At 33.8% G+C, this 23,890-nt stretch overlaps 1 protein-coding gene across 1 annotated transcript in view; it reads left to right on the forward strand.

The window, feature by feature from the left end:
- The window catches only part of POF1B (POF1B actin binding protein), a 74,850-nt gene extending 51,210 nt beyond the window's left edge, over positions 1-23,640 (forward strand). The window contains exons 10-17 of the mRNA XM_028133611.2: positions 5,946-6,038; positions 6,867-6,980; positions 7,805-7,957; positions 8,313-8,432; positions 9,967-10,095; positions 10,923-11,005; positions 20,065-20,179; positions 21,869-23,640. Of these exons, the coding sequence (XP_027989412.2) occupies positions 5,946-6,038; positions 6,867-6,980; positions 7,805-7,957; positions 8,313-8,432; positions 9,967-10,095; positions 10,923-11,005; positions 20,065-20,179; positions 21,869-21,874 (813 nt within the window). The 3' untranslated portion in view covers positions 21,875-23,640. The remainder of the gene's footprint in view (positions 1-5,945; positions 6,039-6,866; positions 6,981-7,804; positions 7,958-8,312; positions 8,433-9,966; positions 10,096-10,922; positions 11,006-20,064; positions 20,180-21,868) is intronic.
- Positions 23,641-23,890: the final 250 nt, after the last annotated feature.

Here is a 23,890-nt window from a genome sequence, read left to right on the forward strand (position 1 = left end):
GTGAGATGGTGTCAAGAGTGGGTATGAGAACAACACTAACAAACCTTTAGGTTAGAATGGTTCTCTTAATTAATAACAGAAATTTTCGAATAAAAATCCTTTTTCACAAGAATTGATTATACTGTATTTTTATTTTAAAAGGATTATATTATATTTTGATCAGATCACAAACGCGAGTAGAATATGACTAACATATAGGAAAGCATTCAAGAAATACAGGGTGGGGCAAAAGTAGGTTTACAGTTGTGAGTATGTGAAACACAGAGTTTATTCTTATATTATTATTTATTTATTTATTTATTACTGTATTATTTTGCATACGAACAACTGTAAACTTACTTTTGCCCCATCCTGTATTACTCCTCAATGTGGAATGCCTTTAGTCTCTCCTCAGTGCTGTAGCAAAACCTGACTTATATCTGTTGCCCTCCTCTTCTCCATTCTGCTTTCTATTCCTCCCCACTTTACTCCTTCCAGTGAGAGATGGAAAAGCAAGTGCCATGCTTTTCTTAAATTGTGGAAGGCTGGAGACCACTGGAGTAGTAAATTCCAATACAATGAAGGGAGAGAGAGACCAAGATAGATGCTGTGGGACTATGACTAAAAAGAATACATGTGTTTACAAAAATGGGTTCTGAAGACAATATCTAAATTTGATAGTTGGTCTCAAACTTTTGTTTATCCAAATTTTGGACCTGATGTTATATTTGTAAAAATTAAACGAAATATTATTTTTAGTGGTACACATTCTGTATAATAGACAGTGGTATGGGGAACACAGATGCTCTGCAGAACCTGAATCTTGGAGACATTCTTAATATTATCTCTGGAGGTGAGATGCTCATCTAAAGTGCATTCATGATCTATTTCTGAAAGAAAAAAAAAAACACAAAAAACAACTAAACCCCTTCTGTGAATTTTTGCATCTAAGATTATGAGAGACATTGGTCTGTAGTTTTCCTTTCCTGTATTATCTTTAGTTTTGTCGTCAGGATAATAATAAGACTAGCTTCATAAAATGAAATGAGGAGGGGTTCTTCCTTTTCTATTTTCTAGAAGATAGTTATAGACTTGGTATCAAGTTTTATTCTATTTATTTTTTTAATTTATTGTTGAAAGTATTACAGATGTCCCATTTGTTTGTTTTCCCCACTGACCCCCTCCACCCCACACCCGCCCTTCTCAGGCCTTACCTACTCTATTGTCTGTGTCCATTTATGCATATAAGTTCCCCAGTAAATCACTCCCCACCCCCCAACTCCACCTTCCCTCTGAAATTCATTAGTCTGTTCCATGCTTCTATGACTCTGGGTCTATTTTTGATCATCAGTTTATTTGGTTTATTAGATTCCATATATGAGTGAGATCATGTAACACTTATCTTTCTTTGACTGGCTTATATCACTTAGCATAATACCCTCCAGTCCCATCCATGCTGTTACAAATGGTAAGAGTTCTTTCTTTTTTTGCAGCTGCATAGTATTCCAAATGTGCCACAGCTTTTTCATCAACTCATCTGCTGATGGGCACTTAGGCTGTTTCCAAATCTTAGCTACTGTAAATTGTGCTACTATGAGCATAGGGGTGCATATATTCTTTCTTTTTTCATTCTTTATTGATTAAAGTGTTACATGTCTCCTTTTTCCCCCATTGACTTCTCCCCAGCCACTCCCACCCCCAAGCACATGACCTCACCCTCTACTGTCTGTATCAATTAGTTAAGCTTATATGCATGCATACAAGTCCTTTGGTTGATCTCTTACTCCTCCCCATCCCCTGCCTTTCCTCTGAGGTTTGAGGGTCTGTTCCATGCTTCTCTGTCTCTGAATCTATTTTTGTTCATCAGTTTATGTTGTTCATTATATTCCACAAATGACTGAGGTCATGTGATATTTATCTTTCTCTGACTGGCTTATTTCACTTAGCATAATGCTCTCCACATCCACCATGTTGTTGTGAATGGTAAGAGTTCCTTCTTTTTTATAGCAGCATGGTATTCCATTGTGTAGATGTACCACAGTTTTCTAATCCACTCATCTGCTGATGGGCACTTAGGCTGTTTCCAAATCTTAGCTATGGTAAATTGTGTTGCTATCAATATAGCGGTGCATATATTCTTTCTGATTGGTGTTTTGAGTTTCTTAGAATATAGTCCTAGAATAGGGATCACTGGGTCAAATGGCAGGTCCATTTTTAATTTTTTGAGAAAGCTCCATACTGTTTTCCACAGTCGCTACACCAGTCAGCATTCCCACCAGCAGTGCATGAGGGTTCCTCTATCTCCCCATCTTCGCCAGCACTTGTCGTTTGTTGATTTGTTGATGATAGCCATTCTGACAGGTGTAGGGTGATACCTCATTGTTGTTTTAATTTGCATCTCCCAGGTGATTAGTGACTTTGAGCATTATTTTTTCATATGTCTCTTGGACTTCTGTATGCCCACTTTGGAGAAAAGTCTATTTAGATCCTTTGCCGATTTTTTATTGGATTGTTTGTTTTCCTTTTTTAAAGTTGTATGAGTTCCTTATATATTTTGGAAATTAGCTCCTTATATCAGATATGTAATTGGCAAATATATTCTCCCATGCAGTAGCTCTCTTTCTTATTTTGATGTAGTCCCATTTGTTTATTTTCTCCTTAGTTTCCTTTCCCTTAGGTCCTAGGAAATGTATCAGTAAACATATTGCTATGAGAGATGTCTGAGATTTTGCTGCCCATGGCTGCTTCTAAGATTTTTATTGTTTCATGACTTACATTTAAGTATTTTATCCATTTTGAGGTTATCCTTGTGTATGGTGTAAGTTGGTGGTTTGGTTTCATTTTTTTTTTTTTTTGCATGTATCTGTCCAATTTTCCCGACACCATTTATTGAAGAGACTCTCTTGACCCCATTGTATGCTCTTGGCTCCTTTGTCAAATATTAATTGAACATAATGGTTTGGGTTGATTTCTGGGTTCTCTCTTTTTTCAAACATTTGGTAGAATCCTTCAGTGAAAATATCTGGACCTGAATATTTGTTTAGCAGGAGTTTTTAAAACTCTAAATTCAATGCCTTAATAGTTATAGGTCTATTCAAATGATCTATTTCATATTGGTTTAGTTGTGGTAACATGATTGTCAAGGAAATAGTCTATTTCATCTAAATTGTCGAATTTATATTATTATAGTTGTTCACAGTATTCCCTTATTAGCCTCTTGATGTCTGCAGGGTCTGTATTACTATCCCTTATTTAATTTCTGATACTAGTAATTGGTGTCTTTTCCCTTTTTTCATTGTTAGTCTTGCTGGAGGTTTATCATGCTTATTGATTTTCCCCCCAAATAACTAGGTTTTAGTTTTTTATCTCTTCTACTATTTTCCTATTTATGCTTCAATCGATTTTTGCTCTTGTCTTTATTATTTACTTCCTTTGCTTGCTTTTGCTTTATTTTGCTCTTTTATATCCAATATCTTGATATAGGAAGTTAAATTATTGATTTGAGACCTTTCCTATGTTCTTTTTTTAAAAAAAATATTGGGGTGACATTGGTTAATAGGATCATATAGGTTTCAGGTGTAGCTCTCTATGACACAAATGTATATATTATACTGTGTGCCCACCACCCAAAGTCAAATCATCTTCCCTCACCATATATTTGACCCCCTTTACCCCTCACTCATTTCCCTCCTGCAAGTATTTAGTGCTATAAATATCCTGTCATTAAGGCTTTAGCTATGTCCCACAAATTATGATATATACTTTTATTTTCTTTCAATATATTTTATTGGGGTGACATTGATTAATAAAATTATATAGCTTTCAGGATTTTTAAGTTTATCTTTAGTTTTAAGAAATCTGACCAATTTATCTGGGCATGGGTTTCTTTGGATTTATTGTATTTGGACTTTTCTCAGCTTCTTTAATATGTATGTTTCTGGCTTTTGCTAATTTGGGGCAGTTTTCAGACATTATTTCTTCAAATATATTTTCAGCTCCACTCTTTCTTCTTTTTTTCTAGGACTTTGATGACATGAATGTCAGATATGTTTTATACTCCAACAGGTCTCTGAGGCTTTATTCAAATTTTTTAAAATCTATTTTCTCTATGATGTTCAGATTCAGTACTTTCTACCTTCAAGTTTGCTGATTCTTTGCTCTGTACTTCCCTTTATTTTCAGTCCATCCACTGAGGTTTTTATTTTTTAGTTACTGAGCTTTTCAATTCTAAAATTTCCATTCATTTATTATTTATATTTTCTATTTCTTTTCTAAATGTTTTTTATATTATTGCTAAGACTTTCTATTTTTTTTTAATTTGTGTTAAGCTTGTAATTTCTTGTTGAAGCATTGTTATTATGTTTGTTTTCAAATTCTTTTTAGACAATTCTAACATTTCTATTATCTTGATGTTGACATCTATTACAGTTTTTCTTATCAACTTGAGATTTTCCTGATTCTTGGCATGATGAGTGATTGTTTAAAATTTAAACTTGGACATTTTGGTATTATGTTATATCTTTGGATCTTATTCAAATCTTCTGTAGTAGCAGCCTTCCTCTGATATGGAAACAACAGGGGAAGTGAGGGTACTGTCTGTTACTGCCAGTTGGGGGTGGAAGTCCAAGTTTCCCACTTAGTCTTTGTTGACACTGATCAGGAAAATTGCTTCTTCTTACTCCAAAGCAGGGGTAAGAATTGTGACCCTCTCCTAGGCACCCACCTTTTTAGGACCTGGTATAGGTAGGAAGGAGTACCTCATCACTGTTCCCACTTGGCTTCCACTGACACTGCAAGTTAAGTGGTATCATTTCCTTACTCTCTACTAAGCATCCTCATACATCACCCTAGTAAGGACGTGGAGCAGTATCTCATTACTGCTGAATAAGGTGAGAGCCTAGGTTCCTTGCATAGTCTTAATTGATACCACAGTGCTTATGATCTCATTTTTGCCCATTGGGGATGAAAGTTCCATCTTTCCACCCTACCTTTTCTCACACCAATCTGGTGTTGCACCTTTTTACGGCCTGGTGAGGGGGAAAGTGTAGGTTTCCTTCCTGGCTTTTGATGGTTTGGGTAGGAGTAGAGTTGTAGGTTTTTTTCTATGGCATTTAGCTGGAGTAGAGTTATTATTATTTAAAAGTTCTTCACCTCACTAGGCTGCCCTTTTCATGGTCCGTTGGCTACAGAGAACAGACTTTTCTAAGGACTTTTGTTATTTGTACCCATTTGTGTTTCTGGGTTATTGATTTTCACAAAACCAATCTGTGATATATGAAGCAAGAAGAAAACCCAGGAACTCATTTCTGTATCATTCTTCAGGTCCCAATGTTCCTAACCAGACTTCTTTCTTTTGTCTTTTTAGGGTCTTTTTGTACATAATGGCCAGGGCTTTAGTTATACTTAGCAGGAAAAAATAGGGAAAAGTATTTCTATGTCATCTTTCCAGAAATGACAATTTCATTAAACATTTTTTTTCCTTTGAAGAAAGTAATTTCTCCTAGTAAAAGGGCTTTTCTACAACTTCTTTAAAATTTGAGATGTTTCTATACTTTAAGGTTAAACTTAACTAGCATTATTTTCTTCTCATCTTAGACAAAATCCATGCATTTGGCAGCACACTTAGGAAGGTGTATTTTATTATTTGAAGGTTGACTTGCCTAATCTTTTCTAATCTTTAAGTAAAGAATAAAAGTAAATTTGAGAATTTTCTGATAAATTTCTGTCTTATGAAAAGGGTGATACTTCATCATGGAAAAAAATAATAGACCCTGTTCTAATTACATAGCTATGATTGCTTCAGGAGACTTGCTTGAATTATTTATGCATGTTATTAACAATATTGCCATATCAAAAATAAAGCTGTTAATAAGTTTGCTTATAAGAAAAGAAAACTAGGATCACTATCACTGATATTGCTTATTTTTAAATGCTAGTAAAAATAAATTATTGTTTTCTTCCTCCAGATGAGGGGTATGTCTGATAAATCACTCCGGCTGGTGCTGTCCACATTCAGCAACATACGGGAGGAGCTTGGACATCTTCAAAATGACTTGACAGTAACATTTATTTTGATTTTTCTTTCCGAAGTTTTTCTAGTTCCTACCTTCCTAACTTAGAAATCAAGGCACTCAGTCTACCTTTTAAAATTTAGTAGAACACAACATTATACTTATCCAAAAGTAGTTATTTTCTGGAAACACTTAACTGAGTCTGAGAGGAGAAAAGAATTGCCCCACTAAAAAGGAAGAAAGTTGGGAATGCACTTATTAATTAGTTTACCACTAAAGTAATTTACTGCTTAAAGCCAGGGAGTAGCTTGTAAAATTAGAATAAACTGACTCATTGAATGGGAATTTCCCCATTTTCTGTAATAATAAAGCATACTATGAATTTCTTTGAATACTTGAAAACTTCTTTTTCCAAGCATTTAGCCTTTTCTATTTTAATTTGTGTTCTTGGTGCCATCAGCTAGATACATTCACAATGCTTTTCATACAATGAATAACTGCTTGAGGACTTTGAAATGGAATTTTTTGTTTCTGGGTTCCGAGGAAAACATTTAAACTTTACTTTGAAAATTCACCACCTGCTAGGATTAATAAGAATTCTTTTTAGATTAAGGCAAAACATTAAAATCATTCAGAAGTTTTTGTTTCCTTGCACTTTGAATTATCCAATCCATCAAGTTGTCTCTTTCAATATGCAGGTTTTTAAAGTTTCAATAATTTTGTATCTATATTTTGCTTAACTTTTAAGAATTCTGTTTATTAAGTAACTACAAATGAAAAGTATTTATTTAAACCTGCAATGTAAATAAGTCTTTGTATTATGTAACTTGGAAAAGTTTTTGTAATTCTGGATCATAACACATAATTTTGTTTTAGTCGCTGGAAAATGACAAGTTAAGACTTGAAAAGGACTTGGTTTTCAAAGAAACTCAAATAAAAGAATATGAAGATCTCTTGGCATCAGTGAGAGCAAATAACCGTCAGCAGCTGGTAAATAGACATTTTTATTGATGATAAACTAGATTGAAGCCTTTTCCTATTACTGGCACATTGGAGTTATGAGGTCAATCCAGACACAATTAAAATCTGATGGAATAATTTGTTCCTATAAGGATTGAATAGATTTGGCTAATTCTAATGACTAAAAGCCTCTCAGAAAAAGATAACTGTATGTATTTTAGATATAAAGTTTATACAGTCCACATTTATCTATGCTGGTGGGTGACAAGAACTGCATAAATATTGAAAATCCAAGTTCACTCATTGATTTAATATACAAACATGTCATTAAAAACATGTGGGTTTTTTTTATATCTTAACATGTGTTTGTTCAATGAATAAAAGAAAGAGTCAACTCTAGAAGTGTTTTCCAGATGTCTGAGCAGAGTTGATTCCTAGGAAATTGTAAGGAGTCTCTAAGGCTAATCCCTTCCTAATCTTTACTCCCATGACAGTCCCAAATTTTTGTTCAGCTTCCATTTGTCACATAAATAATTAGGCATATGGTTATTTTTGGCATCTACTAGTTCGCAGGTATAGTGCTGTCAAAGAGTAGGAAGTGTCAGATTGCTAAATTGGTACAATGAAATTTCATCTAGTCTTGATTCCTTCTCACTCAAGACAGGTAAGTCAGAATAAGGGCAATAATCTAGTATTTTACATGGCTGATTTAACTTACAATTTAAGGACCAATATTTAAGAAAACTAGACATGGAAAAATATTTGCTTTATTTAATAGAATTAATCAAGTAAAAGAGCACTCTTTCCCCCAAAGTAGAAACCATTTGTCTTATTTACTTGTATATTCTTTACAGCAAGGACTTCAAGACTCCACTTCAAAATGCCAAGCATTGGAAGAAAGCAATCTCTCTCTTCGACATACACTATCAGACATAGAATATAGATTAAAAGAACTGGAATACTGTAAACATAATTTAGAACAAGAGAATAAAAATCTTAGAATTCAGGTATTAAAACTTTGTTCTAAATATATGTTATTACCTTAGTTATACTATTGTGATCTTAGCATTGGCAAACATATATATTATATATATTTGTAATTATATTGTGTATATTATATACTAATATATATATATATATATTCCTATTAATTTTGAGAAAATACATGGACTGCTTTCTGATGTTCTTGTGTGCAGTTAGGTCTTATCTCACTGCCATTTGGGCTGTATAATGCAATTCTTAAAAATGCTCTCATTTCAATTTTTCACTTAATCATGTGATTTTCATGTAATAAACCTTGTAATATAATATCTATTTCCTTCATAACAATCCAATTACAGAAAATTATGTTGTCTTGGGTAGGTTTCTGAGACATGCACAGGCCCTATGCTACAGGCTAAAATGGATGAGATTGGCAACCATTACATGGAAATGGTAAAAAACTTAAGAATGGAGAAAGATAGAGAGATCTGTAAGCTAAGGGTAAGTTGATGCTACATTGCATAAATTCACAGATCAACACAACATTTCTAATAAGATAATGATGGTTTCACATTGAAAGCTACAAGGAAAAATCAAGTGAAGGTAGAGTTTTAAGAATATGCCATAGAATCTTTTGTTTAAATACATATCACTGTGTATAGAACATTGCTAAATTGTTCTCTAATTTAGCTTAATCTTCTCTAGGAAATAAAAAAATATATTAAGTTTAGGCTTTTTGTTTTTAATTTTTATCTATTTTTTATTTGATAGCAGGAAGACAGGACACTTTGTGAGCTTGCCTACAGCATGCTTATGCAGGCAAGAACAAATTTGAGATTATCTAGCAAAGCCACAGTGGGATTCATAAAAATCCTCACTTCACTTTGAGTAACGATACATAGCAAGACCCTTGTTAAGCACAAACATAAAAGCAGTGTTGAATTATGTACGTGTAACTGGCATAAAAATTATGATATTATGATGATATTTATGAGAATAAATATACATGACCTTATCTTGTAATTTTAGGTCAAGTTGACTAACTCTTAATTTAGTGATTCCTAAATGTAGCTAAATATACTTAAATATTTTAATAAAAAACTGACCACAGGTCTTTCTCTTCAAATATCACTGTACAATCCTGACCAAAAATCAAAATGAAACAAAATATAATTTGTTCAAAAGTCTAATGATTTATCTAGCAAATTTCCTCAACTAGTTTCTTTTTCATCTCAGCATTACTAATAACACTTCAACCTAATAGCCATCTATGCAGACATAATATACTAAAGAGGAAAACAGGCAGGATTTGGAGTCAAAAGATCTGTATTAGAGTTAGTTGCAGCTATGTTTCTTATTAGCTGTATAACTGTGTCATTTAACCTCTCTGGATCTCATATCTCTATTTTGTAAATAAATATTATAATAATACTTATTTCACAGGGCTGCTGTGAGAATTGAGATAAGTCATGCAGGAGGAATATTTTGTGAATTGCAGATAATGATGTAATATTCACTATTATTTTTGAATTTTCCTTAATTGGAATTTGAAGCTTTATTTTAATAATTGTAGCCTAAAAATGCTACTTACATAATGCCTAGCCCTAAATTTAAAGGCACTTTTAAAAAGACAAGAAATCTGCCCTGGCCGGTGTTGCTCAGTGGATAGAGCGTCGGCCTGCGGACTGGGGGGTCCTGGGTTCAATTCCGGTCAAGGGCATGTACCTTGGTTGTGGGCACATCCCCAGTAGGGTGTGTGCAGGAGGCAGCCGATCCATGATTCTCTCTCATCGATGTTTCTGACTCTCTATCCCTCTCCCTTCTTCTCTAAAATGAATAAAATATATTTAAAATAAATAAATAAATAAAAAGACGAGAAATTTCTAATTTGCATTTTAATTCATATTTTATATTCATAAAGCTCTTCATTTCATAGCTAGCTATATGATTTTATGTCACTTAACCTCTCTAGAATTCAGTTACCTATTTTGTAAATGAGAATTATAATCGTTCTTATTTCTTTTTAAATTATTAGACTCAATTAAATCAGTATCAAAAAGATGTTTCAAGAAGAGAAGGAAGTTGCAGTGATTTCCAATTCAAGATTCATGAACTGACAAGCTTGCTGGAAGAAAAGGATTCCCTTATAAAGCGTCAGTCAGAGGTAAGAAAGGAAGGGATAGGGTACAGAGGAACAATGCAACTCAGTCCTGTAGGATAAATACTTCCCATGCATTAGAGAAGGACACATTTCTAAGACTCACTTTATTAATGAAGTAGAATGTGAGTGCAAAGAGGTAGAAAATTCATATTTCAGGAGAAATAATTCAATGAAAGCTAGAATTGAAGCACAAATAAGTGCCATTGTGCATTTAATATTAAGACATTGATTTTATTATCTTGTTAGCAGTAAAACTCCCAATAAGACTGTGAGCTCCTTACTAGATTATTAGTTGCTTCAGCAAGGGACTGTGTTATATTTTTATCTGTATCTGTAGCATATAGCCAGGATCTGTTATAAAATCAGTACCAAAGGAAGGAACTACCAAAAATGGTGGCTAATGTATTGTTGTTATTGAACAAATGGTACTTGTAGTAACGTTCAGTGATTTACTTTCTGTTAGAAAACAATACCTGCTTCCATATCAAGGTTTCAGTACTTTCTCTTGTGGCTATACTTGTCAAGCATTTTAGGGCAAAAACTTTCACATCATCTTGAGAACTATGTCCATTCAATCTCATGTTATCCCTCAAATATAGAAATCCTCTACCAGTTAGTGGATTGCTACATGGACATATAATGTACCTTATTGGGTACCATGAAGCAAGAATCTGTAGTATTCAACAAATGGGATTAAAACATTTCACCTAAAAGTTAACAAGGAAGAAGAACAAGTAATTATTCTTAGTAACCTTGTTAAATGATCGAGCATACTTCTTACCTCATGTTTCTACTGTTTTCAAATGATTATACTACCTTTTATTTGTAAGGAACTCTCGAAGTTGAGACAAGAGATATATTCATCACATAATCAATCCTCCAGTGGTGGAAGGACTACAATTACTACTAAAAAGTAATGTATTTTAATGAAATTTAATATGACTTTGGTTATTTATAATCCAAGTTATAGCATTATAATTTATATATAAATTACATATGCATATCCCTATCTCTATTATCTATCTACCTATCTATCTACCTATCTATCTATCTATCTATCTATCTATCTATAATTTACCTATCTATCTAATCTATCTATCTCTATATCCCTAGACAGAGTTTGGTGTCTTCTGCAGGCCAGTAATTCTACTAAAGAGTAAATATTCACAAAACGATATCACTATTATAGTTAATAAAATTCTGTAGAACACCTTTCCTGTATTTACAATATATTAAGTACAATGGGAGTGAAAAGAAAATAATTGGTTGTTTAACAAACTATATGAGTCAAGACTCTTTCAGTTGCACATGCCAGAAACCCAACTTAAACTGGGAGTTAGTTAATTCATTTAATTGGTATTGCTTGGTGTTTACATAGATTCTTGTGTTGAAAATACATTTTTAGAAAGCTTTCTCTGTCTCTTGGCTGTGCTCTTTCTTGTGTAGATGTCATTCTTAGGCAGTGTCTTCCTTCATAGTAGCAATATGACCATAGCATACATCCCAACAATTTAGCATTACCAAATAGAAACTGATCTTTTTTGAATAAACTAGGGGCCCAGTGCACGAATTCATGCACCTTGAAAGGAACTGTGGGCCACAAGACTGCGGTGGGCACAGGGGCAGGCCTCAGCCCATCCTCCATTCCCCCTCCTGCCATGGCCCCTGGTCCCCTCTCTGCCGGCAGCCCTGCTCCCACAGCCACCACTCCTATGTGCTGATGGCACTGGCCCTGCTCGCACCTGCTGATAGCACAGAGCGATTGGGACCAGTGCCTGCAGTAGATGCGAGTGGTGGCTCATGCCCCAATTACCCCTCAGGAGCAGGGGGAGGTGGAGAAACCCTCAGGGGAGATTGGGGCTGGCAGCCGCCAAGCAATTGAAACCAGCGCCAGGCACTGGCAGTGAGTGCGAGTGGGGCTGGCACCAGCAGTGGGTGCGAGAGGCGGCTGCCGGCCCAATCGCCCTCAGGAGCAGGGGGAGGTGGAGAAGCCCTGAGGGGTGATTGGGGCCAGCAGCTGCCACTTGCACCTGCTGATGGTGCCAAGTGATTGGGGCCAGCGCTGGGTGCCAGCAGCAGGTACAAGTGGGACTGGCACCAGCAACAGGTGCAAGTGCCGGGCAGGACCATGGCACATGGGAGCAAAGAATTTTCAGTAATCACCAGAGACTCACCCTGATGACAGCGACCTGTGCCCCGCCTTGGTCTGGTGCCCCCACTCACCTGCTCCACCATCCTGCCGTGGCCAACGCCCACCATGTTTCACGCTCTGCTGCCTGCTGCCGAAGCCCACCATATTCTGCAATGCCCCCCTGGTGGTCAGAGCACACCATAGTGACTGCCGTTCAGTCTATTTGCATATTAGGGTTTTATATATATAGATAGTTTCAGCAAAAGTTTATTTTGGATATTTCATATAAATGGAATGATACAAAATCTGGTATTTTATGAATGGATTCTTTCACTTTGCATAATGTTTCTAGGTTCAACCATATTTTATTATGTGTTTGTACTTCATTGCTTTTTGTTACTAAATAATATCCCATCTAATGAATATACATTTTATTTATCCACTTATCAATTTATGGACATTTGGGCTGTTGAAAATTGGGGGCTATTACAAATTTGTGTGGACATATATGCTCATTTTTTCTTTTTTAGTATAAACCTAGGAGTGAAAATGCTGGGTCACCTGGTAACTATGTTTACTTTCTGAAGAACTGCTAAACTGTTTTACAAAGTAGCTGTGCCATTTTACATTCCCACCAGGAGGATATGAGGACTCCAATTTCTCTCTATCTTCCCAAACTCTTATTGTCCATCTCTTAAATTATAGCCATCCTAAGGAGTAAGAAGTGGTATTTCATTGTGATTTTGAGCTTTATTTCTCTAATAATTAATGTTGTTTAATATTTTTCATGTGCTTACTGGTCATTTGTATATCTTCTTTGGAGAATGACTACTTAAATTCTTTCTCCATTTTAAACTTAGATTATTTGCTTCTTATTGTTGAATTCCAAGAGATATTTATATACTCTAGATTAAAAAAACCCTTATCAGAGATATAATTTGCAATGATAATTTCTCATTTCATGAGTTGTCTTTTCACAATCTTGATATTATTTTCATCACAAGTTTTTATTTTAATGAAGTCCAATTTACCTATTATTTTTCATTTCTTACTTGTGCTTTTGTTTTCATATGTAAGAAATCATTGCCTAATCTAAGGTCATGAAGATTTAAACCCACGTTTTCTTCTAAAAGTTTTCTAGTTTTATCTACTACATTTAGTTCTATGATCTATTTTGAGTTAATTTTTTATACGGTGTAAAGTAGGGGTCCAAGTTCATTCTTGTGCGTGGGGAGATCTAGTTGTCCCAGCATCATTTGTAGAATATGCTACTATTTCCCCTATTGAACTGCCTTGGTACCCTTGTCACAAATCAAATGATCATAAATGTAAGAGCAAATTTGTAGACTCTCAAGGAGATTATCAATTTTACTCCATTGATCTATTTGTCGGTCTGCATGCCTATATCAAACTGTCTTGATTACTATAGCTTTTTGTTAAGTTTTGAAATTAAGAATGATAGCCTTCAAACTGTTCTTTCAAGATTGCTCCAGCTATATTTGATCTTTATATTTTTCCATATGAATTTTAAGATAAGTTTGAAATAACTGTAAAAAATTCCATTGAGATTCCTACAGGAATTTAATTGAATATATAGAAAAGTTTGGGAATTACTGCCATAATAACAATATTAAGTTTTCTGACCCAGGAGCATGAGATTCTTTTCCATTTAGGTGCTCTTTAATTTACTTAAAAAGTATTGTGTAATTTTCATTGCACAAGTCTTGCACTAATTTTGTTAAATTTATTTCTAAGTACCATATTCTTTTTGATGTTATGCAAATACAACTGTTTTCTTAATTTCATTTTCAGATTGTACATTGCAAGTGTATAGAATTAAAATTTATTTTTGTGTATTGACTTAGTATTCTTTAACCTTGTTGAACTCATTTATTAATTATAATAATTTTATTAGATTTCTTTAAAATGTCTATATACAAGATCAGACCATTTGCAAATAGAGATAATTTTACTTTTTCATTTACAATCTTGATGCATTTTGTTTCAATTTCTTACCTAATTGCCCTAGTACCTCCAGTAATGTGAAAAAGAAGTGGCAAGACTGAATGTTCTTGTCTTGTAGTTTGTGTCTCTCAAGGAATTTGTGCATTTTATCTAAGTTATCACACTTTGGGGCATAAAATTGTCACAATTTCCTTTATTATGCTTTCAAGACAAAGGATGTCTCTTTTTAAAAATTCATTTAGATATGATTGACATAAAACATTATATTAGTTTCAGGTGTACAACATTATTCATTATCTGTATATACTACAAAATGTATAAATCTAAGTCTAGTTAACATCTTTCATCACACAGTTATAAATTTTTTTTCTTGAGATAATAAATTTTTAAAATATGATTTTATTGATTTTTTTATTTTACAGTAGTATTTTATTTATTTATTATTTTTTAAATTTCTTTATTGATTAAGGTATCACATATTTGTCATCATCCCCCCATTCCCATCCCACACCCCTCCCCACACATGCCCCCACCCCTTTGTTGTCCTTAACCGCTGGTTAGGCTCATATGCTTGCACACAAGTCCTTTGGTTGATCTCTCCCCTTTACCCCTACCCTTCTCTACCCTCCCTTTGAGGCCCGACAGTCTGACCCATGCCTCCTTGTAACCATTATTGCTTGTCTCATTTTCGGCTTTTATTGATTTTTAGAGAGAGAGGAAAGGAGAGGGATAGAGAGATAGAAACATCGATGAAAGAGAAACATCATCAATCTGCTGCCTCCTGCATACCCCTACTGGGGATCAAGCCTGCAACCTGGGCATGTGCCCTGACCGGGAATCAAACCACTGAACTCTGGTTCCTGGGTCAACTTGCAACCACTGAGCCACAATGGCTGGGCAAGATAAGAAATTTTAAGATCTACTTTTTTTAGCAACTTTCAAATATACAATACAGTGTTATTAACTATAGTCACCATGCTATACATCATATCCCTAGGACTGATTTATTTTATAACTGGAAGTTTATACCATCTTCACCCATTTCAGAGTCCACCCCTTAGCCCCCTCCTCTGGCAACTACCAATCTGTTCTCTGTTCTGTGAATTCATTTATTTGTGTGTTTTTTAAATTCCACGTATAAGTGAGATCATATGGTATTTGTCTTTCTCTGACCTATTTCACCATGTATAATGTCCTCAAGGTCCATCCATGCTGTCATAAATGGTAATATTTCCTTCATGTTTATGGCTCTATAATACTTCATTGTGTGTTTGTGTATGTATATATGTTAATTGCTGTGTCATATGGTAGATCTATTTTTAATTTTTTGAGGCACCTCCATACTGTTTTCCACATTGGCTATACCAGTTTACATGCCCACAAATAGTGCACAAGAGTTCCCTTTTCTCCACATCCTTGCCAACACTTGCTATTTGTCTTTTTTGATAATAGCCATTTTAATAGATGTAAGGTGATAACTTCTCTTTCTTGTTTTTTGAAAATTGTTTATTTCTGTCTTTGATAATTGGTTTGGTTGTAGCTATATCAATTTTATTGATGTTCTTGAAGAACCAGGTTTTAATTGGTTTTCCTCTACTGCTTTACCATTTTAAATTTCATTGATTTCTTATCTTTATTTTCTTTCTCATGTTTATTTTCCACTTAATCTTCTCTTTTCTAGTTTCTAACCTGGAAACATAGGGCATTGATTTTAAACCATTTCTAATAAAGCTTTTAATGCTACAAGTTCCTACTTAACCAGTGCTTTAGCTATATCCTCCAATTTTAAGTTGTAGTTTTATTTGCATTCAGTTCAAAATATTTTTAAATTTCCCTTTTGATTTGTTTTTGGGTTATTCAGAACTGTATTCTTTAGTTTCCAAATCTATGGGACTTTTCTAGATATATTTATGTTATTGATTCCAAATTAATTTTCATTATGGACAGAGAACATACCTTGTATTCATTATAATCATTTTAAATTTATTGAAACTTGTTTTGTGGCTCAGAATAGACTCTTGGTAAATGTTCCATGTTCTTGAAAAGAATGTATAATCTATTGATGATAAATGGAGCATTTTACAAATTTTACTTATCTCAAATTGGTTAATTCTGTTGTTCATAGCTTCTATATCTTTTTTTAAATTATTGTTTAAAGTATTATATATGTCTCCTTTTTCCCCCATTGACCTCTTCCCAGCCACTCCCACCCCCCCAGCACATGCCCTCACCCCCCTAGTGTCTGTGTCCATTGGTTATGCTTATATGCATGCATACAAGTCCTTTGGTTGATCTCTTACCACCCCCCATCCCCTGCCTTCCCTCTGAGGTTTGACAGTCTATTTGATGCTTCTCTGTCTCAGGGTATATATTTTTTTATCAGTTTATGTTGTTCAATATATCTTAACTGACTTTCCATCTCCTTCTAATATCAATTATCTTAGAAGGCATGCCAAAATGTCCGACTCATAATGTGAACTTGTTTATTTCTCCATTAATTTCTATCAGTTTTTGTTGCATGTATTTTGACTTTCTAGTAGGTGGTGCATAAATATTTAGGATTGTTATGTCCTATTGAATAAAAATTAAGGACTGTAGTATTTTGTGGATGAATTGACACTTGTATCATTATTAAGTGAACTTCTATGCTTCCTGGTCTGAGGGCTACTTCATCTGATATTATAACTACTCTAGCTTCCTTTTGATTACAGATTGCATGATAAATATGTTTCTATTCTTTTTAGTTTATTCTATTAATTTGTTTACACTTAAAGTTTTTTTTTTTTATAAATAACTAGAGGCCCAGTGCACAAATTCATGCACTGGTGAGGTCCCTCGGCATGGCCTGTGGGGAATCGGGCCAAAACCAGCAGTCCAACACTGCCTGCCACTCCTGCTCATCCTGGTCCAGTCAGTCCCAATTGGAAGAGGCTCAAGCCTCTGCAGTGGCACTCACCAGCCAGCCGTGAGCCCTGTGTCTGGCACCCGTAGGTCAGCTGAGCAGCACTCCCACTGTGGGAGCACACTGACCACCAGGGGGCAGCTCCTGTGTTGAGCATCTGCCCCCTGGTGGTCAGTGTGCGTCATAGCGACCAATCATTTGGTCACAGACTTTTATATATGTAGATACACATAGTTGGATCTTGTGTTTTTATCCTAAGTAGTAATATTTGCCTTTTGGTTGGAGTGTTTAGAACGTTTATACTTAATGTGATTGTTATGTTTGAGTTTAAATTTACCATCTGGAAATTTGTTTTCTATTTATCCCATATTGCCTTTGTTCCACTTTTTCTCTATTCTTTTTTCCTTTTAGATTAATTAATCTTTTTTTTCATTATTGCATTTTATCTATTTTATTAGCCTATTAGGTATACTTCTTTTTTATAATTGCAAAGGATTAAAGTATTTTTTATTTCATCACAGTCCACCTTCAAATAATATTATTATTATACCTCATCACATATAGCATACAAACTTTATGATAGTATACTTCCATTTCCCTTCATGATCTTTTTTTTTTTTTAATTCTCACCTGATGATATTTTTCCATTGATTTTTAGAGAGAGGGAAAGACAGAGAGAAATATCGATGTGAGAGAAACATCGATTTGTTGCCTCCTGCAGGAGCCCTGACCAGGGCCGGGGTGGGGAGGAGCCTGCAACCGAGGTACATGCCCTTGACCTGAATCAAACCCAGGACCCCTCAGTCCACAGGCTGACGTTCCAGCCACTGAGCCAAACCGGCTAGGGTCTTTTTAGTATTTTTTTTTTAATTTTGCTTTTTTTTTTTTAATATATTTTATTGATTTTTTTACAGAGAGGAAGAGAGAGGGATAGAGAGTTAGAAACATCGATGAGAGAGAAACATCGATCAATTGCCTCTTGCACACCCCCTACTGGGGATGTGCCCGCAACCAAGGTACATGCCCTTGACCGGAATCGAACCTGGGACTTTTCAGTCCGCAGGCCGACGCTCTATCCACTGAGCCAAACCGGTTTCGGCAGTATTTTTGACACACATATTTACCTTTACCTATATTATAAACTCCCAAAACAATTGTCCTTTCAATTGCCAATTATTTCTAAAGAAATATTAATAAGAAAAATATTCAATCTTGTTTTAAATTTACCCACTTTTTTTTTTCCTGTTACTAGTCATTCTTTTGTTTAGCTCCAAATTTCTATCTGATATCATCTTCCTTCTGCCTGAAGGACTTCCTTAAACATTTCTTGTCATGCTGGTGAAGATTTCTCTTGTGGGTTGTTTTTTTTAAATATCTGAAAACCATCTTTATTTTGTCTTTATTATTCAGTTATTTTTACTATGTATAGAATAGTAAGTCAATAATTATTTTTTCTATCAGTATTTTAAAGATGTCATTCCACTGTCTTCTGACTTTCACTGTTTGATAAGAAGTTAGCTGTTTATCTTATGATTATTTTCCTCTTTGAGTAATGTTCTTTTTTTTCTCTGGCTGCAAGAAACTTAATCACTGGTTTTCAACAATTTGATAATAATGTGCCTCTCTGTTTTGATCTTCATTGGTCTTTTCTTTGATATCCATTGAGCTTCTTGGATCTGTGTGTTTGTAGTATTCAAAAACTTTAGAAACAATTTGTTCACTATTTCTTCAATTGTTTTTGTCTACTGCCAATCCTTCAGGCCTTCAATTACACACATTGAGGGAACCTGATATCTTCCATAGTTAACTCATATTCTATATTTTTCAGTGTTTTTACTCTCATGTTTTATTTTGGATAATTTTTCTTGATATCTTCAAATAAACAGTATTTTCTTCTGCAGTGCCTAAATGGTGTGAACCCCATACAGTGTAACTTTCATGTAAAGAAGTTCAACGTATATCTTTATATCCTTCATTGTTCTCCTCATATTGTTCATGCCTTCCTCTATTTTTTTTTAGTATAAATTTTATATTCCCTTGCTATCTTGTTTCTTTTTTTTCTACCATTTCTTGGTCTGTTTCTACAAATTTATTTTTCTGTTTATTATTAGTCATATAGTCCTGTTTCATTGCATGCTTACTAATTTTTCATTGAATGCCATATATTGTGATTTTACATACTGGATTTCTGAATATTTTCATATCACTTTAAGTATTTTGTGGTTTTATTCTGAGATAAAGTTAAGTTACTTGGAAATAGTTTAATAGTTTCAAGTCTTGCCTTTAAACTCTATTAGAACAAACGATAGTCTAGGACTAATGTCATCCCACTACTAAGGCTAATCTCATGTAGTCTCTGCTTGTTTTTCCCCATACTAGTTTTTTCTACTCGAATTAGTGGAACAAACTATTCCCATTACTATGTGAGTTCCAGGAATTGCCATACTACTCCTTTCCAGTGGTTCTTTCCTAAGTCTGGGTAACATTTTCACATGCTTACAATGATCCATACTCACTCAAAGACTTGTGGCCAACCCTCCACAGGTCTCCTGACCTCTCTCCATCTATGTAGCTCTCTCCTGTCTATTATTCTGGCTGCTTTGGCATGTTTTACTTGAAATTTTGTTACCTCAACTTGGTGAGACTGCTAGAATCTGTTTGGCTTCCCTTTCCCTATGCTGTGATCAAGGAAATCGCCAGGCACTTTCAGGGCTTATGTCATTTGCTTCCCTTCTTTGTTATCTCATGCTGCCTGTGGTCCATTATTTCCAGAAATAGAAGTACCTCCCCTTACTCTTTTTAAAATAATAGTTGTAAATCTTTGTACATTAACAGGGGATTTTAAAAAAGAAAACATTAAAAGTCTTGCAGAGAAAAATGAATTTAATAAGGGGAATCAAATTAAGAGTGAATAAGTAGGAATGAAAGTTATTTTCATGTGCAACTTGTAAACTAACTTTTTTTTTCTGTGTAGGTACAGGACACAATATCCAATCCTAGGACTCCTGTATGATGACTATGAATATATACCACCAGGTAGTGACACACAGACAATTGTGATTGAGAAAACAGAAGACAAATGGACCTGTGTAAGTTCACTTTAGTGTATCTAGTCCCATTAGTACTAAAATTCATGTATATTCTTTATATATAACAGCCTTAAAAAATTCTGGTAAAATATCAGAATGAACTAAAATTTTACAGAATTTGTGTGTTTTTTCCTCTTAATACTTTTCCACATTCCCCTTACTGATATATAGTAAGAGATAAGAAACTTTGATCCAGAACGTATGGAGCCCCAGTCATTGAGCAGGCGCTGCTGAGACAGGGTTGAGCCAAACAGACACAGGGGCCTGTCCCCGCAAAAAAAAAAAAAAAAAAAAGTAATGGGAATGTATGATATTCCTCAAGTGCAATGGACAGAAAAAAAAAGCTGAGAATCCTAGCTTGGGAACAATACAGTATCTGAAAATGACAGCCTTTGCTTTGTTAAAATTTGCTTAGGTACTAAAAGCCGATAACACTAACCTCTGGTTATTAAACTCAGGCAGTGTTTATCCTTGAGGATGGGTACTTATTGAAAGTGAGCATAAGGAAGACTACTATGGTACTAATAGCATGCTGTTTTTTTATCTGGGTGATGGCTGCATGTGCTCAGTTTGGGAAAATTCATTTAGTTGTACACTTATATGTGTACTTTTTTCTACATGTTTATGATACTTCAATAAAAGTCTTAAAATGCTTAAATATGCTACAAAGTACAATAGATAAAGAGATAAATATATAAATGTCAATCATTTGCAGAACATTTTGAAGAAAATTTAAAATTTATAGTTATTGGCAGTTTAGAGGCAGATTTATAGTTCATAAAATACTATATTTGTATAGTTAATAAATAACTGCAGGTGTAGAGTTAATAAAATTAAGCATCTATTAAATAACTCCTTTTAAAAATTACCTTTTGATTGAACAAACTCAACTATTTGATTTAAAAAAGAATTTCAAAATTGTTTAGCTTTGAAGCCCTTTTCTAACTACAATTAAGCCATCAATCTTGTATAAATGGTTGTCTATCATTAATAAAACAATCAACATTCAGTAACCCAAAAATAAAAATAATTTGAGCTTTGACATATATTGTGTTTCTTAGGTCATTAATTAGTTGAGAGTTACTAATTACTACTTCTTAATTAATAAAGGGTACCGGATAGCCCAAGAACCACATGAGCAGCAAGGGAAAGTCAGTATAGGATTTAAAATTTGTCACTGAGGATTATTTGATGTTGAAACTTAAGACTGAAAAGCAATTGCTGCTACTAACTATATGTGCCCCAGGGGTTACATCAATGTGAAGATCTGTCAAATAAAGGGTATACAGAATGGTAGTCATTACTACTGTCACCATTAAAAATGTGTAGCAATAAATACCAAACTTGACATCTTAAAGGACTAGATATTGATAGTTCAAAATCTATATTTAACAGTTAGATACATTTGGATATATTTAACCTCTAAATATGACACCAAGGAAGAACTCTACTGAATCCTCCATCTCTAATGCTTAAAGTAATTTGAAATATATACCTATACTAAAGTCAGACAAACCACTGTATTATTAAATATACATATAAAAGAGCACCACAAAAACATAGTGCATTTCCTTTGGTTTTATATCTATCAATTTAAATCATTTTTCAAAACTGTGTTCATACCATGACAATGTCTAAAATTAATTATTAGCCAGTTGTAAACTAACTTCTTTTTTTTTTACTTTCTAGCCATGAATGACTCTCCAACTCAGAAGAAGTTTTTTGGGGGTTTGCATCAGTACTTTAATTTTTCCATAACAAAAGGCCAATCAAAATTTTGAACCATGGCACAATCCAGTGAATCAAATGGAATGAATTAGTCCTGGAGATGAGTTTCTCCAACCATTTATGAGGCCTGAATCCACATTCTTGTATTAATATAGCAATATATCATTTATTTAAACTTCCATAGCAGTCATAGAACATAATTCACTATTTTTCAATAGAATGCTTCCTAGGTACTGAATTAATTTGTTGGGATAGAGATTTTACAAGTTATTCCACTAGAAGATTTTCTCTGATATTAGATATGCAATTCAGCTACAAGGATTGATACTGTTTATTACCAAAAAATAGGCAAAAGACTATTGATTTTTTTTTAAAGTTTAGTGCATGGTCTATATAGTATATATTTGTTTTTCTCACATTGAATCTTATGACTAAAGCAGCTGCTTCATTACATGCTATTTATACCTCTTAGAGACATAACTAAATCAAGGGTGATGGTTAGCTTCATTAAGTAGGGAAGTGGGATAATATTTTTTAAATAAATAAATCCACTAATTTGCACACTGTACTATTATGGTTCCAAGTACATATCAATGGCTTGGCAAATCTGTTCTTTCAAAGCATATCATCCCCAAAATGAGCTCACCCACTTCCTTGAAAACATATAACAATATATTGTAGTAGTGAGTAGAAAGAATGTAGACATTTTTATAGGAAAATATATAATGTGACATTGAAATATTGCATAAAGGCTTAAGAAATAAAAAAAGAAACAAAAAATTATTGATATCTGCATCTAAATTGGGATAAAGAGCTTTTATAGTAATTACTAAACTTAGAAGTTGGTTGATTAATTAGGTTCTAATGACCTTACAAAGTGAACAAAAGTATTTTCTAAGTATATTAGTAGATAGGAATGAAATTTCTTAATTTCAAGCCCTCAGCTTAAAGTTAAGAATTAGCAAAAATTAAAATTTTTGCCTTTGACAAAATATAGATTAAGGCAACAAATATATTTGGGTTACATTTGAATAAGGTTTTGCACTGAAATATCTCTGCAAATATCTAGATAGAACTTGTCATGCTTTATAATTATACTTTGATAATTATTCATTATACTATGTTAAGATAGGATCAGATGAGGCACTACACTAAATCAAACCATAATAAGAAAGATGCTTTTAATACTCATAACTTTCAAATAGGTTTTGATACCAAGCTAAAAGCCTTATTTTGTTATCTTAATCCTTTGACTAAAAGGTCAAGCTCTATAAAATGGATTGTCACAATTCCAATTTTATCAATATTTTGTGATAGAAAATGTTAATATTTTTCATGAGCTATATAGTCCTTACATTTTTCCCCTTGGTTTGGGAACAACAGGGCAGTTTCCCTTCTGTTAACTACTCATATATGTAACTGTAAGAAAATTATGCCATGGTATCTATCTATTACATATGATATAAATGGAAGTTTTTAGTAGCCTAATAGAAAACTGCCACCATAACTGTTTGAAAATTAGAACTGAACTGTAATTTTTCCCAAATAACAATCCATAACTCCAGGCAGTTAAGAAGTCAGTATGTCATTGGCTTACTTGATCTAAGCATAGTGATTGAATGGAGTTGTCATAACAAGGTACTTATTGCACTTAATAAATTTAAATGTATGTATTTCTTTTCCAATTTGTGACTAAAATCAATAAAAAAGTAGTGATTTCTTTTCCCTCACAAGTTTCACACAGCTTCTCTCTGAAACTTGCAAAAAAAAAGCTAGGTGAGAAATGCCTATTATCTAATTTCTATTCGAGTATGTTTCACTTTAGATGTCAAATAAAATGGAGGCTGCAAGAAATGCAAGACAAGTTATTTAAGTGTATAAATAAAATATTTGAAATATCTGTATGGTCTTTGTAGAAGTTCTAGTAAGAAACATGCAGGATAGGTTTTTAGCTTAGCTATACATTTTTGTCAGGAAGTTGCT

This window comes from Eptesicus fuscus, chromosome 1 (genome assembly GCF_027574615.1).
Source record: "Eptesicus fuscus isolate TK198812 chromosome 1, DD_ASM_mEF_20220401, whole genome shotgun sequence".
NCBI classification, from domain to species: Eukaryota; Metazoa; Chordata; class Mammalia; order Chiroptera; family Vespertilionidae; genus Eptesicus; species Eptesicus fuscus.